The sequence below is a fragment of the Montipora foliosa genome, chromosome 9 (assembly GCF_036669935.1).
Source record: "Montipora foliosa isolate CH-2021 chromosome 9, ASM3666993v2, whole genome shotgun sequence".
Taxonomy (NCBI): domain Eukaryota; kingdom Metazoa; phylum Cnidaria; class Anthozoa; order Scleractinia; family Acroporidae; genus Montipora; species Montipora foliosa.
This window is the reverse complement of record NC_090877.1, coordinates 46,271,644-46,289,132: the sequence shown is the minus strand read 5'-3', so window position 1 is coordinate 46,289,132 and position 17,489 is coordinate 46,271,644. Positions and strand designations below refer to the sequence as shown.

General features: G+C 40.1%; 2 protein-coding genes across 2 annotated transcripts in view; one reads left to right on the top strand and one right to left on the bottom strand.

Annotated features, from left to right (window-relative positions):
- LOC137969361 (low-density lipoprotein receptor-related protein 6-like) overlaps window positions 1-17,489 on the top strand; it is a 28,449-nt gene continuing 10,960 nt past the window's right edge. Inside the window, exons 1-10 of the mRNA XM_068815569.1 lie at window positions 1-134; window positions 2,344-2,767; window positions 4,995-5,407; window positions 6,545-6,673; window positions 9,058-9,258; window positions 10,722-10,917; window positions 11,367-11,758; window positions 11,975-12,097; window positions 12,975-13,365; window positions 14,648-15,027. Coding sequence (XP_068671670.1) covers window positions 80-134; window positions 2,344-2,767; window positions 4,995-5,407; window positions 6,545-6,673; window positions 9,058-9,258; window positions 10,722-10,917; window positions 11,367-11,758; window positions 11,975-12,097; window positions 12,975-13,365; window positions 14,648-15,027 — 2,704 coding nt within the window. The 5' untranslated portion in view covers window positions 1-79. The remainder of the gene's footprint in view (window positions 135-2,343; window positions 2,768-4,994; window positions 5,408-6,544; window positions 6,674-9,057; window positions 9,259-10,721; window positions 10,918-11,366; window positions 11,759-11,974; window positions 12,098-12,974; window positions 13,366-14,647; window positions 15,028-17,489) is intronic.
- On the bottom strand, window positions 15,933-16,541 carry LOC137970472 (uncharacterized). The gene has a single exon (XM_068816987.1). The coding sequence runs from the start codon at window positions 16,539-16,541 to the stop codon at window positions 15,933-15,935; it is 609 nt and encodes a 202-aa protein (XP_068673088.1).

Sequence of the window (17,489 nt, the reverse complement as noted above, 5' to 3'; positions counted from 1 at the left end):
GCCATTACATGGTCTAGGCCCTTGTAACTTTTGCCCGCTGTTTCTAATCCTTAAGCGTTCTCGAAGCAAAAGCGAAACGATGAAAATCGAAGCAATAATTTGCTTGTTTTGCCTCTGTTACAATATTTGTCAAGGTATGCTCTCCTATATCCTTAGTTTCAAATACGTATGCTTTCTTTTGCTGGGTTATTGCTGTGATATTGACGTGTTTCTGAGGGAGTTAAGAATACTGTCTCAATAGTGAAATCCTAGCTTTAAAGTAACTCTGCAGATTAGTTTGGACAAAGAAAGATCTATCCTTGCTAAATTGACAAAGATCCTATGTTAATCATTCGACCCAGTAAGTTGGTACCTGAGTCATTTAGGCATTTATTTACACTGCCATTTTCGACCGTTTTGATTGATTAGTTTTACGACTTTTTAACTGTTGCAACATCACGCAAGCAGTTTGGCACACAAAACACATCGTTACCGAGCATAAGGGAGCGTTCGATTGGGAAATCCGGATATAGATTTTAAAATCTGGATCTTCGGATTTCCAATCGAACACAAAATGTGACAACGGATTTTTCACGGATTTCACAAATTGAAATCCTTCCTGACATGGATTTCCAATTAGTGAAATTCGCGACCCAATCTAACCCACGCTAAGAATAGAGGGCCGACTCAGAAGTTGGTGATTTATACGACAGTCCGTAAAAAAAATACATAATAAAATAATATAATATAAATGTATGTTGCTGATTTATGCATCTTCACTCACAAACAAAACACCAGTACCGCCGGTATACTACACCCAGTACTAGTAGGGAGCTTAAGATCTACGACGACGACGTCGACGAAAACGCCACAAAACAATGATATCATTGGTTAAAAGAGCATAAATAATCGTGCTGCACGTGCAGCACGGATTTTCGCTCATATTTTTGCGGTTCTCTGCATGACGACGACGTGAAATCACTAAATTTTAGGTTTTGACGACAACGTGAGCATGCAACAGAGAATCTTCCATTCTCTATTTTCAGTCAGAAACCGCTCGTACCAATTTATTTTTAGGATACTTCGCCCACATTGTACGACGTGAACGAGATGGAATAATCGCGAAAGACTTTTACTAGGGCGAAGTTCTATTTTGAGGGGACGTTTTCGTCGACGTCGTCGTCGTAGATCTTAAGCTCCCTACTATCAAGTTGCAGAAGTTGGAAAGAAGGTAGAGCCGGAAAGCAAGAGTGAGCCTGAGAGGGAAGCACCAAAGTAAAGCATAAAGCACACATAGTGCACACAGACTAAAAAATATATTCCTAGGATCCATTAAGAGAGGAGAAAACTGCCAGCAATAGGATAGCAAAGCATGATTTTTTTTTTTAACAAAACGCGACTAATTTGCAACGTCCGTGATAAATATATTTAAGGAGCAACCCCAAATCGGCGTGTTTGCGTCTTTGAAGGTCTTTTTTAAAACTTTGGAAACTATGGCTGAATTCTGCCGAATAAGAGTACTCCACCAAAAGGGAATCATGATCACGCAACAAATTATTGCAGATGACCAGTCGGGCAGAATATCATACACATGTTCCAAGTCGTCAATGTTCACCTGCGCAAAATTTCTCTAAACAACTCAATGCAACAAGACGGTCACCAAGTTATGAAGCGGTCTGCGCTAAGGAAAGCTAACTATGTAAAACTTTGCCAGAGGTGGCACAATATCAAATATGTTGCTAACTTTAAAAAAACTACAAAAATTTCGCGAAAAAATTATGAGATTTGGTTATAATTCTAATTTGGATAGCGAATCCTTGGAGAAAACTGACACCGAAGTTAAGATATAAGACATAAAATGCAAAAAATTCTATTTTCGGTCACTTTTTTACGTTTTTGTCTTGGTGATAAATAAAGGATATTATGATGGCAAACATGGCCGCGCGGAGATACGAAATTTCTCTTCAACACGAGAAGAGACATTTTGTATCTCCAAGCGGCCATGTAATTTTCTATTTATTATATAAACACAAATGAAATACTAAATCGTTTCACGAAAGGCATCGAAAGGCGCGATTTTCATATGTAACCATAGCAACAGTGATTCTTTCACGTGTACGTGTGAAGATATCATATTTTCGTGCGAAAGCTCACTTGGTATTTCATTGGTGTTTATATAATAAAAGCGTTTAATTAGCCTTGGAGTAGCCGGAGTTTCAACTCGCTAAGTCACTCTCAGAGTCTCTCTGCAAGTGATTTAGCGAGCGGAGGAGGCGGCTGAAATTCAGATCAATCTGAGAGATGAAAAGCATTACTTCTATACCTTAGTTTCAACTTAATTTTGATTTCCTTCCCTGTCCCCAGCGTATTCTCCCAAGCTTTTATATGCCAATCGCAAGGACATAAGGATAGTTCAAAAAATTCACAAAAACCGTACAGCTACAGAGACGATAGTAGTCGATGGTTTGCACGGCGCAATTGCTGCAGTGGATTTCTTCTTTGCGGACGGTTATGTCTTCTGGACGGATATTACCAAGAAGAAAATCAAGCGTATACCCTTTAGAGGAAAGACAAGAAACGTAGAGGACGTGATTTCGTTGGGTTTGAGGAAACCCGAAGGCCTAGCTGTAGATTGGGTGGCAAGAAAGTTGTATTGGACCGATTGTGGTGATTCAGATTGGCAAACAAATAGGATAGAAGTTGCAAACTTAGATGGAACTAATAGAAAGGTTCTGTTTTGGAAAAATTTGGGTCGTCCAAGAGCAATTGCCGTTGACCCGCTCTATGGGTAAGTGTGAACAATTTAGTTTCGTGTTCCTCGCGTAAAACACGTCATTACACTTTGGTCCATTCAACGCACTTCCTAATAATTACTGCTTGGATGAATTTTGTTTTTTCCCTGGTTATATTGCTTGACATAGCGCCGTCACCCCGATCAGTCAAATATAAACTAAAAAGCATTGAAAGTCGCTCAATCGTTATTGTTAGAAAGGAAAAGAAGCCGAGACATTTTTTCTGTCAATTGTTTTATCCCGTTGATATCCGTTTTTGGCTAGATTCTGGAATACCCGTCCGCTAATTTGCATATGAATAGCGTCTATTGTTATATGCCTCGTTCTTCACCATACAATACAATACAATACAATACAATACATTAGTACATGACTTGCTCCATGAGCGGACAAGAAGAACCAAATCCCGCGCTGTGATTGGCTACCCGAGAGGATGTGATTTCGTTGGATTTGAGGAAACCCGAAGGCCTAGCTGTAGATTGGGTGGCGAGAAAGTTGTATTGGACCGATTGTGGTGATTCAGATTGGCAAACAAATAGGATAGAAGTTGCAAACTTAGATGGAACTGATAGAAAGGTTCTGTTTTGGAAAAAATTGGGTCTTCCAAGAGCAATTGCCGTTGACCCGCTCTATGGGTAAGTCTGAACAATTTAGTTTAATTCGTGTTCCTCGCGTAAAACACGCGACAATAGTGGCCGGGTATTCCAGAATCGCTCTTTTCAGCCAGAGATGTGTGAATGTAGAACGCCATTTTGATTATAAGTGAGAATCACCTCCGAGTTATAACATTCAGTTTGTGATATTAAAAGCCACCACCCAGGATTTTACATCAAGCAGTAGCGAACTTACGTATTTGGCGACCGCATAAGACAACCGATGGAGCTCTTTCAACCTTGTTGGGGCCACGCACTCGCGTTGCATATGGTCTCCATGGAGGCACCAATGCATTAACATGTTAAAAACAATATGGCAGCCGAATTTTGTAAGTTTACAAAGTCTTCGGGGTAGTATCCTTTCCATAATACACTGCACGTCCTTACGTCCTTAGGATTTAATTGTTGCGTCCCTTTGTACACAACTGCCAACACTATACAACACCTGCACAACCAACAACGAAATCCCAACAATATTGGGAGTTGTTGCGTGCGTTTGTACACAACTGCCAACACTATACAACACCTGCAGAACCTTCAACGAAATCCCGAGTTGTTGCGTCCGATTGCAAGGGGCTTAAAACTGAACTGTTCTTCAATGTAGCACGCAATAAGAAAACCACATTATTAAAATTAAAAAATGCCTTTAATTATTTGAGTAAATTGTCCTGTTATACTGCAGTTCTACGTTTCTCTCACCTTTATTCATACTACTCATAAAAACAAATAAGAAAAATCTTGAAAGACGTTCTTAACTGATTGTCAGCCTGGGTACGTTCTTAGTACGTTCTTAACAGTTTGGATAATCTCAGCCTCAACGATCTTACAAGAAACTTTCTTCTAAAATATAGTGTAGCGCCGTACGGGGATGCGCAGTCTTCAATAATCCCAGAACTTGCACTCGAAGTCGCACTCGTTGTGCTAACGTTAATGACCTTAAGATCGAAGCATGCGCGTGCGCATACATTTTGGAGGCTGACATTTTTTTGAAGTGCGCAAGCTCAGAACGGAAAACGCTTATTCGTAGTTGTCCTCTTCCTCCTATCTAAGAATCCCTAATAATCTTTATTTGTTGAAAGAGAAAAATAATCGTGCTGCAGGTGCGGTATACGCATTTTATCTCGTATTTTTGTGGTACTCTGAATAACAACAACGTGAAATCACCAAATTTGAGGCTTTAACGTCAACGTAAGCGTACAATTGCAAACCTTTCATTCTATTTTTTCTCTGAAACCGCACGTATAAATATAGTATTCGCTCATTTCTGGCTTGTTAACTTCGACTGTCGAGCCACTTCTCGAAAGAGAGAAAGCTAGAGTACGGGAAAATTTCATGCTTAATGATAAGCAGCAGCTGGCCTGCCGTTTGCCGTTTGCTGTTTGACGCAAACGCGTGATTCTCAATTTCTATTTTTTTCAGTAATACGTGCAACCGAAGAGATTTTTGAGCCATAAGACTCGTTTCCTTCGTCTAAAAAATTCGTCATATTGATACGTCGTTCTCAGTCATGTCAGCTGTAAGTGTTCTTTTTGTCAGCAAAACTAAATCTTTTTTTATTTCTGTATTGCAGGTTCATGTTTTGGACTGATTGGGGGGAAGAGCCCAAAATAGAGCGCGCAGAAATGGACGCTTCAAATCGTCAGTCGATTATCCAACAAGACATTTATTGGCCCAATGGGCTGACAATAGACTACAGCGCTCAGAAAATATATTGGACAGATGGCAAATTGTATTATATAGATAAGGCAAATTATGATGGCTCAGGCCGTGAGAAAGTATTTAAATCTCCTGCACAGTGTACTATGGGTCATCCATTTGATCTGACGTTGTACGAGAATAAAATATATTGGACAGATTGGAAGACAAGGGGGATTCACTCCTCGAACAAGAATACTGGAATGCGGTGCCAAATGATTTCATCAAATGCATATCGTCATATGGGCATTCAGGCATTTGAGTCGAAAAGACAGCAACCTAGACCTGGTAAGTTTGTTGTTGTAAAATACATAAGTTGTTTTCAGAGACTTTATTCATTTATTTTATTTTAGGGGAGTCCCGGCGGCACGCGGAGCACTATTGATAAGAAAATACGGTAACCCATCTGTGCGAGAAATGTTGTTTTGGTCACCGTACGACCTTTCGTCCACCCTTCCACATATGCCGATGTAAAATGCTCTGCAGCCCGCGTTTGGCGGGAACATCTTTGATATTGGACATCCGTGTTATGATTAATTGACTCCTGTCAAAACATGGGTATCCGCTGACCAGTATCACCTGACCGTATCGCACCTGACCGTATCGTGGGTTCAACTTTAAAGCTCATCGAAGTCAGCTGTTCCTTTTTTTTTTTTAGTTGACCGCTGACCAGGTACTGGTTTTCGATTGGATCTCATACTTAAGCCAGGATAACTTATTGTAGGAATAAATAACACGGGAGCTCCGCTTTTAGGCTAGGCTAAACCTATATTTTTATTTTCTCGTCACGGTGTTAACGTTAAGCCAGTTTTGGCCGCCAAGCTGAGACTGCTTCCCACTGGACGCAATGAAGCACATCATTAACATTTCTGAAAATTGTGATTACAGTGATGGCTATTCATTTCAACAGCTTTAATAATTTTGGAGCAATTTTAAAATGATTCGGGTTTTCACTGGTAAGATTAAATGAGGAGAGAGTAGCCAATGCAAGAATAAAAATAATAAAAATAGCACGGATGTTGCATTTCCGATTTGAAATTGCCAACTCGCTTAAGCTACCTGGCTTGGTAGCTTAAATTTAATGACTATTCTATTGAAATTTGCCGAGTCGCTTAACTTTAAGTGAGTTGGGAAAGGAAGTGTTTTCGCGGAATTTTCTGTTGTCAGTCGCTAAGCGCCCTGAAAAACCGCTCGTGAAAACACGGCCAATGTTGTACCCAATACAAATCTCCCGTGGTTAAGATTTCGTATTAAGTATAGTATTCGCATTTTAATGTAGCATTCATATTTAAATGATATGGAAATACCTGGGACAAAACGTTTTATTTTCAAAGTGTATGAATTGGGTACAACATTGAGTTAGCCGATTAGGTCAATTGCAATAATTTACACCGTAACTCCACTGCTCGTTTACTTCTTTTGCAGGTAAAAATCCTTGCAATTCAACCACTAATGGAGGATGCAGTCATTTGTGTTTGTTGAATACTGATGGCCGTTCCTGCGCATGTCCCACTGGTGTTAGGCTTACGATAGATCAAATGACGTGTGAGCAAGGTGAGAATCACGTTTTTTTTACTCATCTGGTACAGTGTATTCTGTCTCTCTCAAGGCGTGGCGCAAAGCTGCCGTCAGGGAACTTAAAGTGCCTATGAAGTAAAACCTATCTTGTTCTAATATAATAAATTATCATTTTCTGATTTTAAATGCGTTTTCAAATTGCGGGCATTCCAGTGTACGACGACAGTAGAAAATTAGTAGAGTCAACGAAGAGGCGTTGGTGGGTTGAAATAAAAGTTCAATCTTTGTTAACTGATTCTGAAGTTGAATTGTGACCATGGGAACATTTTATCTCGGAATATTTGACTCAGTTTGGTGGGCTCCCCAGAATAGAGTGTGCAGCCTTGGTATTGTATGATACGATGGGCAACCTCAAATCGTGTTGCATCGGAAAACAACCACACAGGAAGGAAGCTACCCACAATGAAAGGCTTTTTACTTGAGAGTTTTTTTTACATAATTTTCTTCTTAAGCTATCTGATGTATTGAGATTCCCATACAAATCCTTATATTTTTGTCGGACATGTTGGCCTTCCCTCACACTGAGCTTGGGGCGCCTGTGGTTGAAAATTCGTCTGACGAGCTTTTCGCTTGGCCCAGAATCTGTTAAGGCCTATTAATTCTTCGCTGTCCTACATTTTTTTTGCAGAAAATCAACCGTAGTTAACAATTTTTTAAATTAAATAGTGGGTGCTTCCATGGCGCTACAAGGCGATTGGAGAAGCAGACAACTCATTCAGGCATATTATCTTCGTCATAAACGACGTTCCTCTAAGCAAAAACTCGTTCCCAGTCCACAGGAGACGAATTACGCTCTAAAAAGATTGAAAAAAAACCGAGTTTAATTTACTTTTTCAAACTTAATTTCCTTTGTCATTTCGTAATCAAGACACAACAAGCTTCAAAAATACATGAGAATTAAATTCACTTCATAGGCACTTTAAGCAACGGCGACGGGAACGTCAAAAATTTGCATATTTAGTGGAAAAAACGATAGCTTCGCATGCCCTGCATGCTGAGATGATTTTCTCGTTGCCATCGCCGTCACCGTCGTCGTTGCTTAAGTTCCCTAAATAAACGGGGCGTCACGCTGGCGCTGCCTCTGCAATCGTATGTGGGCTGAGTTTCAGTCAATCTCAACCTCACTCAAGGTTAATCCGGTTTTCATACCTCATCAAAATAGACCCACAGGTAATTACACCTGCCTGGCTGTGGTGCAGTGCTCTGATATTAGACATGGAACGAATAGCTTCTGCAAGGGGCTCCTTATTTATGTTTTCGGTGTCGTGAGCAGCATAATGGCCCTTAAAAGCGGGGAGCAGTCAATTATTTACCCAATAGATTCCATGTTGCCGTGCGCCTGTTCAGTAATAGATCAGAGATGACGTCAAAATGTGATGTTAGAGCAAAAAAGTGGCACTCGAGGCCATAGCTGAGTGCGTTACAGCTGCTGAAAACCAACCAATCACAGCGGAGCATCCTGCTTAAAAGGTGACTCGTAACTAGTCGACCTCATCGTCAGATGAAGACTAGCAGTATGCACTCGAAACGTCGCGATCTACATCACAAGTGACCACATCTTGAGACAAACGAATATACTTTATTATTATTATTGTACCTCACCACGATGAATAACAGCAACCTTTTTTACGATATTATATCATAGTTAATCCAGGAAATGGTTATGAAGCCTTAAAACCTTCAAAAGCGAGAGCAATGTTGTCGCAATCGATGTTGAATTGCCCGTGACCCAGCACAATATTTTGTTTGCTTCGCACCGGTTTTCAAATTAGTTGCGCATAATTTAATCGAAGGATTTGATTGGTGATGTTCTCGAAAAAAAGGTGTCTTTTGTGCAGGATCAAGGCCCAAAATATGGACAAAAACATGAAACAAAGGAACTTGTCGAGTTTCATAACCATCTCCATGCATTTACTACGATTACATGCATTTAGAAATCACTGGTGATCCTTGCAATCTTATTGGCTTTCAGTAGAGCGCTTTATTCACGAATCGCACAATGAATCGCAGTATTTACTGCTCTAAATCACACCTTTTCCACGGCCAGTGAGAAAGGAATACTAAAACAAAACAACCAATCAGATATCAAGGCTTGTTTAAAGTAACCAATCAAATTGCAGGAAAATGGAAGACAAAAAAAGGCATTGTGTGGCAAATTTTACAAGTTTTGTTCCAAAACTTTGCTGTGCACTTGTTCGATTTTAAAATCACACGTATTTTAGACCAAATGGCACTCCACTTAGTTCAATTACTGTCATTCTTAAAAGTACCAAAATGTGCTGTTTTACCTGAGGTAACTGGGTTATCAGCGTCGTTAGTGTTTTGTAAATTGACTTCATTAATGCTTTTCTAATTCACAGGTCCAGTTAACTTTCTCTTATTGGCAAGGAAAGAGGATACCAGGCTTATCTCACTGGATACACCCGATTTTACTGACGTTGTTGTTCCAGTTTTTGGAATCAGACATGCAGTTGCTATTGACTTTGACCCTATCGACAAATTCATTTATTGGAGCGATGATGAGAATCTTGAAATTAAGAGATCCAGAGTGGATGGCACAGGTATGGATATGGACTATTTGTAACGAGGCCACCAGGATCCGTAACTTTTTTTTTAACTCTTGAGTTCAAACAAAGAACACGGGCAGCCCATATAATGCATGTCACACTAGTGAAAAATGGTTCCTCTCACCACTCCCCTCTGGACCCCCAGTTTTCAATTCTTAGTGGTCCTGTTTGCATTTAGTAACCATTTGCAAGAAGTCCATTCGTAGCGGAGCTCCGTCTTCGGGCCTGACAACTCTTTTACGATCGCACTTAACCATACGGTTGGGTCACGGAATGTGGACTTTGGACTTTGAACTTCGGACTACGGAATTGAACTGGATGTTGACCAAGATATACCCTGGGTGCCAGAGGTTCTATTTTTATTTCGCGAGGTGCGAGCGGTTAAAACGGAGAGGCGAAAAATAAGACCCTCTGGTCACGGCGGTTTAGAATCTCACATCCATGCAAATTCGGAATAAGACATCTTATCAAACCGGTTTTCTACAGTGATGTCAATGTTGTACCCAATTCAAGTCCTTTGGGAATAGAACGTTTGATTTTGACAGTTCCGATCGTGCAGCAACCAATCGAAAGCGGCATGAAAACCAGAAACTAATTACCGTTGGTGGCTGCGGTTTCGGTTTCTCACGCGTGACTAGTTTCTTACTCGAAACACGATATTTCTAGTGTTCACGGTTTTCCGATTTTCTTTCAGCTCTAGGATATGCGAATCAATCAAGGCATTCAAAGGAGAAATAATGACTACGATAGCATCTTTTGGATAATGAATCCACGATCATACAAATACGAAGAAACTTTCGGCACAAGTTTAAATATCAAAGATTTGCGGCATCCAGTTGGCAGGACCACAAACACATCCCGCTTGATGAAATTTCTGAACAGGTTTTAATTCTAAAATCTCCAAATATCCAGAATTTGCTGTGTAATGTACTGTGCAAACCTCTAAATTCTCGCTCGAGTTCACAGCCTTCCACCGCCAGTTTTGTTTTCGTAGCAGTCCTTGCGCTCAAAAGCGGTTTTGTGGTCACTGGTGTGCATTATCGCAGTTCAACCAGTAAAATTGAGTCTTAGATTGTTTTTACTCGGAAAGAATTGGCATTTACTATGAAAACAAATCAGCGACCGTGTTCATAATCACAAATCATGAAAGTGAGATTCTAAACCGCCCTGACCAGAGGTTCGTATTTTTCGCCTCTCCGTTTTAACCGCTCGCTTCTCGTGAAAGAAAAATAGAACCTCTGGCACCCAGGGTAACCAAGATATTGGAACTAAAAAATCACTGAATTACTGCAATCGGCTGAAACTCCTTCGAACAGAGTGTAGTCTACCCGTAGCCTCTTGTTCCTTCTGAATGCAAAGTGTACCCCTAAAGGTGTACATTGTTAAGTATACAAAACACCTAAAAAGAAGTTCCTTTTAATTTTTACCTTTAAAACAAACTGTTTTCTTGGTTTCAGATGTAGAGGTTGTCATAGCTTCGCAAATCAAACGTCCTGATGGAATTGCTGTTGATTGGGTGGCGCGCAATTTGTACTGGACTGACACTGGTACTGATCGAATTGAAGTCAGTCGATTAAATGGAACAGCAAGAAAAGTTCTAATCAGCGAAAATCTGGATGAACCACGAGCGATTGCTTTGGATCCTTCTCATGGGTAAGCACTTGATTACAGATAGTGTTGTGATGTTTTTGAGAGGGAAATAAGACAAGAAGCAAAAAACAAGGCACTTGTGGCCAAAAAATAAGGTCCGTTTGAATACTACAAGTAATCCACATTGTTTTAATTTGCTTTGTACAGTGAAGCATGGCAAATGCATTTTTGCTTAGTCTATAATTCCAGCTTGCAAAGATTAGAGCCAGCAGATAGTATTCTGTATCTTCATCATGTTGTAATTGAAAGAAGAGTCTTTTACATGTGAATGCAAACACAATGTTAAGCTATCCTTTCCTAAGTGTAACCCTGTCTGATAGTGCATGTAATTATTTGGGGAATAAATCTGTGTTTGTGTCCTTGGGGAAAAAAATTAAAGAGGATTTTCATTTATAGCAATAAACAATTTCCAAATTATGATAGGAACTGATTTAGTTTTTCTTTTTTGTCAGCTACATGTATTGGACTGACTGGGGAAAAAATCCAAAGATAGAAAGAGCAGGACTTGATGGAAGCCATCGCATTACCTTGGTGAACGACTCCATAGCATGGGCAAATGGGATTGCCATTGATTTCCATGAACAGAAGATTTATTGGGCAGATGCTAAATACGACAAAATTGAGGTTATGAATACGGATGGCAGCAATCGAAGACCATTGCTGAATGAAAATTTTCCACACGTGTTTGGTTTTACTTCTAATGGAGATAAGCTATATTGGACAGACTGGCAAAAAAGGAACATAGAAAGTATCACTAAAGACACTCGAAAAGACAGAAAAGTCCTCATTGAAAACCTACCGGATTTGATGGGATTAAAAGCAGTTAACCTCAGCCTTAATCTAGGTGAGAATATTGTAGTTTTCCTTACCCCAAACGATGACACCCACTTTGTTGTGTTTTCCGGGTTCTCTGCTGCACTACTTTGTAAGGAGATATTGCATTTTGTTTTTCAAAACAGACTATCCACCGTAAAATCTTCAAAAAACCTTGTGCACTGTTAGTGGAACTTGGAACTTGCTTCTCTGAGGTTAATAAAATGATGAAAATGTTCCTTTATAGGTTCGAACCCCTGTCAGCAAGATAATGGAGGATGCAGTCACTTGTGCCTGTACAGTCCAATAGGAGTCAATTGCGAGTGTCCCGATGGGATGGAAATACTTGCAGACAAGAAGAGTTGTATTTGTAAGTATTCTCATGGTTATTTTCCTGGCTTTGGAGAGCTTATTCTGTTAGGCCCGTTTTAAACGTCGCGTTTTACATGTTCCGAATCTAATGCAAATAAGCGAAAACAATAGATTTTTCTCATTTGCATTTGATTTGCCAAGTGTAAAATGCGACCTTTAAAACGGGCCTAAGTGATAACTGCAATTGAAGAGTGTAATTGGATCTCTGTATGTGATTGTTGTTCTAATCCTGCTTTTTTGAGAAAGGTGGAGGAGTAGTCCCAAACTCCTTGAGACCGCTCTGACTCTCTTGATACAATACTCTGCTTTTTCTTTTTAATCAAGCTAATCACTAGCACCTACAATGTACCCAATGTGATAATAAGTTTATTAAAGGGTTGACTTTAGCACTGGGCCAGTAACTGGGTACACGAAAGAAAGTCGTAGTTTGGTTTTTGAAGAGAGGAGAAAACAAACCGGAGTACCCTGAGAAAAACCTCGTAGAGCAGAATAGCGAACAACCAAACCCAACCAACATGGGACGCCAAGTTTTGGGAATCAAACGCGGGCCGCATTCGTGGGGAGGTGAGTTCTCTCACCTTTGCGCCATCCTTTTTCTCTACTCTGTTTGATATCTTTCGTCTTACTCATCCACAGTGCCTGAAGCATTTCTAGTGTTCTCCAGTCAAGAGAACATAAGAAGAATCTCTTTGTATACCAACAAATTAGCATACGTAGCTTATTACACGTGCATTTGCAATGCGCAGTAAATTAGCATATCTAGCTTGTTATTTAAGACTTTGACATTTCGCTATTAAAGCAATACCTTTATCGAGAGCACCACGCTTTTCTCTACTCTGTTTGATATCTTTCGTCCTACTCATGATCATCCACAGTGCCAGAACCATTTCTATTGTTCTCCAGTCAAGAGAATATAAGAAGAATCTCCTTGGATACCAACAAGGGAGCAGTGATTCCTTTGGTGGGTGTGAAAGATGCGCGTGCGTTGGACTTCAACGTTGATGAGATGCAAGTTTACTGGACGGATGGGACCCAAAAGACGATAAGCAGAGCCTTCCTTAATGGTAGCCACATGGAACCGATAATTGAAGTAGACTTGTCATTTCCGGATGGTCTGGCTGTGGACTGGATTGCTAAGAACTTGTATTGGACGGACGCAAGCAATCACCGAATAGAAGTGTCCCGGTTGGATGGGCAACACAGAAAAATGTTGATTTGGAAAGATCTATGGGAACCACATGAACTGGTGCTTGATCCGGTCTCAGGGTAAAATTCTGCTTTTAAACTTTCTGGTCAAGGAAGCTTGTTTTACTCTATCTCTTTTGGTCCTTGGTACAGGTTGAGGATATCCCGCAGTTGGCCACTGCTTGCTTTCTTCCACATTACTATATTCACATACATATAATATGTACGTCAACTCTCTTACCAGGAGAAGGTGTCTTGTTACAGCCCTTTTTCGCTTCTCTGTGTAAGAGAGTCACCCTTGCGGTTCCGCGCGTGAACGACCGGGCAAGCTGGAGAAATTTCAATGAAGAAGACAATTAAGTCGAACCCAATACGGAAAAATGGCTTGTTTTGGTCGTGACGTGTTACGGTTGTCCCTCATCTATTATCAAATGCTCTTTTTGCAACAAAATTTATAGGGCAACTTCGCACTTTAACTACTGTTCGAAGACTTGGCATTTCTGTAATAAAAACAACACTGCAAAGCTAGAAAAAGTCAATGAGCTTGCTCTCCGCTTTGTCTTAAACGAAAAACAAACGTCGTACTGTGAATTACTTGATAAAATAGGCTTACCATCACTTGCAAATCAGCGCCTCGCAAAAATAGTCTGCACGGTTTTCAAAGCTATAAACAGTGGGCATGCACCTAGGAGTATTAAAGAGCCAATCGCACCTATAAATAGTTATTATGACCTAAGAGGTAACGACATTTTAAAGCTGCCAAAGGCCAACATTACTACAACCTAAAGTCTAAAATCGTGGAGGTTTACGGCACCAAAACTATGGAACTCAATACCTGTCTCTTTTAGAACTATTCGGTCTTTTCAGGATTTTTTTAAACACTATTAGAAAATTAGATTTGTCAGGTTTGATACAATCGTAAATTTATATCTTGTAATCATTAATTAGTCTTAGTTTAATTTTATTTCATGAATAAGTTATATTTAATCCTGTAAATAGATTTCAATTTCATATTTTAAACATATCATTTTAGCTACTTGTTGAAGTTTAGTTTATTACTTTCTGCGTTATACCTGTAAACTAGCCGGTGATCTTTTTTCACCAAAGCTAAGCGTATATCACAATAAAACTTGACTTGACTTGACGTCACAGTTATTTAAGATTGCGGCCCCTGCAAATTTTGAAGGTGGAAATTTTTTCTAACACGAATACGTTTTTGAAGAACTTTCCAACCAGGTTGATTCGAAGCAAGTTCTCCGGTATTGACAGGCTGTCTTCACAGGATTCGATTTTATTCCTCACACTTGGTGTGAAGTATAAAAGTTTAACGCTTTGGATTGTTGATGTGCATTTTTTTTTGTAGGCATATGTACTGGGTGAACGGTGGAAGAAATCCAACTATAGAAATAGCTGACTTAGATGGATCAAACAGACGCACTTTATTCAAAAACCCAACTCCTCCTGCTGGCTTAACAATCGACTCTTCGACCGGATTAATCTTCTGGGCCGATCAAGAAAGGAGGGTGATTGAGTGTGCAAACTTAAATGGAACAAATAGGCGAATTGTCGTGTCAGGGCTGCCAAAGACAGTTGCCCTGACACAATTCAAGGATTATATCTATTACGCTGACTCATCAACAATTTACCGAGCTAATAAGACGAATGGATTGGATCCGACGCGAATTGAGAGCAATATTGACATTATTATGGACATCCTTGTATTTCACAGCAGCAGACAGGAAGGTATGTAAAGAATTTTGTACATAAAGGAAAGGAACTTAAATTTAAGTGTCTAGTCGTTCTAGCGCTGGAGCGCTAATTTGGGGACACTGTGAACTGAAATAAACAATTAACGCAAATCAAGTCAAATGTTGGTTTTTGAAGAGAGAGGAAACCGGAGTACCCGGAGAAAACCTCTCGGTGCAGAGTAGAGAATCAACAACTCAACCCACATAATTGTGACGCCGAGTCTGGGAATCGACCCCGGGCCACATTGGTGGGAGGCGAGTGCTCTCACCACAGCGCCATTTATGCACCCCATATTTTTGGGTAACCCGAAAACACTGATCCCCGGTCCATGGACCCCTCTACGGACTGGGTCCATGGACCGGGGGTCAGTGTTTTCGAGTCACCCCACATTTTGTCCGGTAGTATCCCTTATAATAACGGAGGTTTTGGACAAACAATTGAGAGTAAAAATTAGTGATAATAATTTTGAATGACGTTTCGATGATTCGTTCATCATTTTCAAATTCGTAAAAACTAAAAACTAAAAAATCAGATTCTTGTGAGTTCTTTAAATACTAAGAATGTGTGTGAAAATCTCGTTGCATGTAATTAAAAACACTGCAATGTGGAACGTAGAGGGTAACAATTAGGTACTAAATAGTTTTGCTTTGATTGAGTCAGATTGAGTGTTCAGCTGGGGTTTCTTTTCTTGGATAAAAAGCATTTCGTAAACTGAGCATTCAAATTTCCCACGGCATTTCTTAAGAATGGTAAATTGTTCCTGAAGATTTTTGTTCTTCTGATTGTGGGCGTCTCGCAGGTGTTTTCCAATAGCAGAGTGCTTGTGTTCCTCAATGCGTTGGAAAAGGTGTCGGCAAGTATAGCCAACATAATCCGCATCACACAGATCACATTTGAATTTATAGACAACGCATTGTTGATTTATTAACGGTGGTTTCACCTCTGCTACTTTGTCGTCGTCGTGATGTCGATGCATTTGCTTGAACATCGCCAACTTGCGGTTGATTTCGCGACTCAATGAATCTAGTTATTGTGGAATTAATAAGATTCTCTAGGTAGTTCAGTTTTAAGAAGATCCCTTCCAAGTTGTCACATTCTTCAGCAAATAGATCAGGTGAGGATGATAGACAGTGGGCTCGGTTCAACATGGTTATTAGAAGGGATCGTTTGTAACGGGCATCAACATGGCCTTGATAGTGGAGAAGTAGGCCTTTATTTGTTGTTTTCCTGTAGACACGTGTTTTCAGCTGTTTCCCAATCTTAATGAGTTCCATTCCGATGAAAGGTAGTTTGTTGTTGTTTGCAACTTGCATCGTGAAGCTGATTGCCGGGTGTGCTTCGTTTAATGTTGTCAAGAAAGCCGTAGCAGTTGCAATATCTTTTACCGCGGCTAAGGTGTCATCCACGTATCTCTTGTAAAAAGAAGGTAACTTATTCTCGCTTTCTAGTTCCTCCTCGATCGAACACGTAAATGTGTTCGCCATGAGTGGCCCTAGGGGTGACCCCATCGCTACTCCATCAATTTGTTCAGAAAGACTGCCGTTGAATTGAAACAGTTGATGTTTTGTAGCCACTCGTAGAAGCTCAACAAGGTCATCCTGGGTGATGTTAACGTTGTGTGTCTCATTGAACCAATTCCGAGTGAAGGCCTTGTTCGCAAGAATCTGAATGCTTTCTTCTAGGGGCACGTTCGTGAACAATGCTGATACATCATACGATACCAAAATATCGTCCTCGTTGAAATCCAGCTCGTGGATCTCTTCAGCAAAGTGAAACACGTCAGAGATGGTATGGTTGTTAACAGACAGAGGTTGCAGTTTCTCATCAAGCCATTTAGCAAGAGCGTAGTTATATGTCCCTGTGGCGGACAGAATTGGTCTCATCACCAGTCGCTCTTTATGCGTCTTGGGCAGACCATAGAGATGAGCTACTCTGGACCCTTTCTGGCAAACAGTATCAGCGATGTGTTTTGGAAGTTCCACATTCCACATTCCAGTGCCTTTAATTACATGCAACGAGATTTTCACACACATTCTTAGTATTTAAAGAACTCACAAGAATCTGACTTTTAGTTTTTAGTTTTTGCGAATTTGAAAATGATGAACGAATCATCGAAACGTCATTCAAAATTATTATCACTAATTTTTAGTATCCCTTATGGCTAGTTTTCATTGAATCCCAGTCTTCCACCGCGCGCACTCATGAAATAACTGTTAAGTACTTGTCAAGCATGCTAATTATCAAGCAGATTTGGTACTAGAATGATGTGAGATGGTCACAGACTGCTCGTTTTCGATGAGATTCAATAGAGGGGTCCTTGCAACAAATTGTCCCTGCAGTTGTAAATTTTTGTGGTCGCACTGGGTATTTTGGATTCAGCGAAAACATTCACCATTACGACAGCAGAATTTTTGAAGCTTTGTAATAATTACCTATTTGATGACTTGTTTATTAAT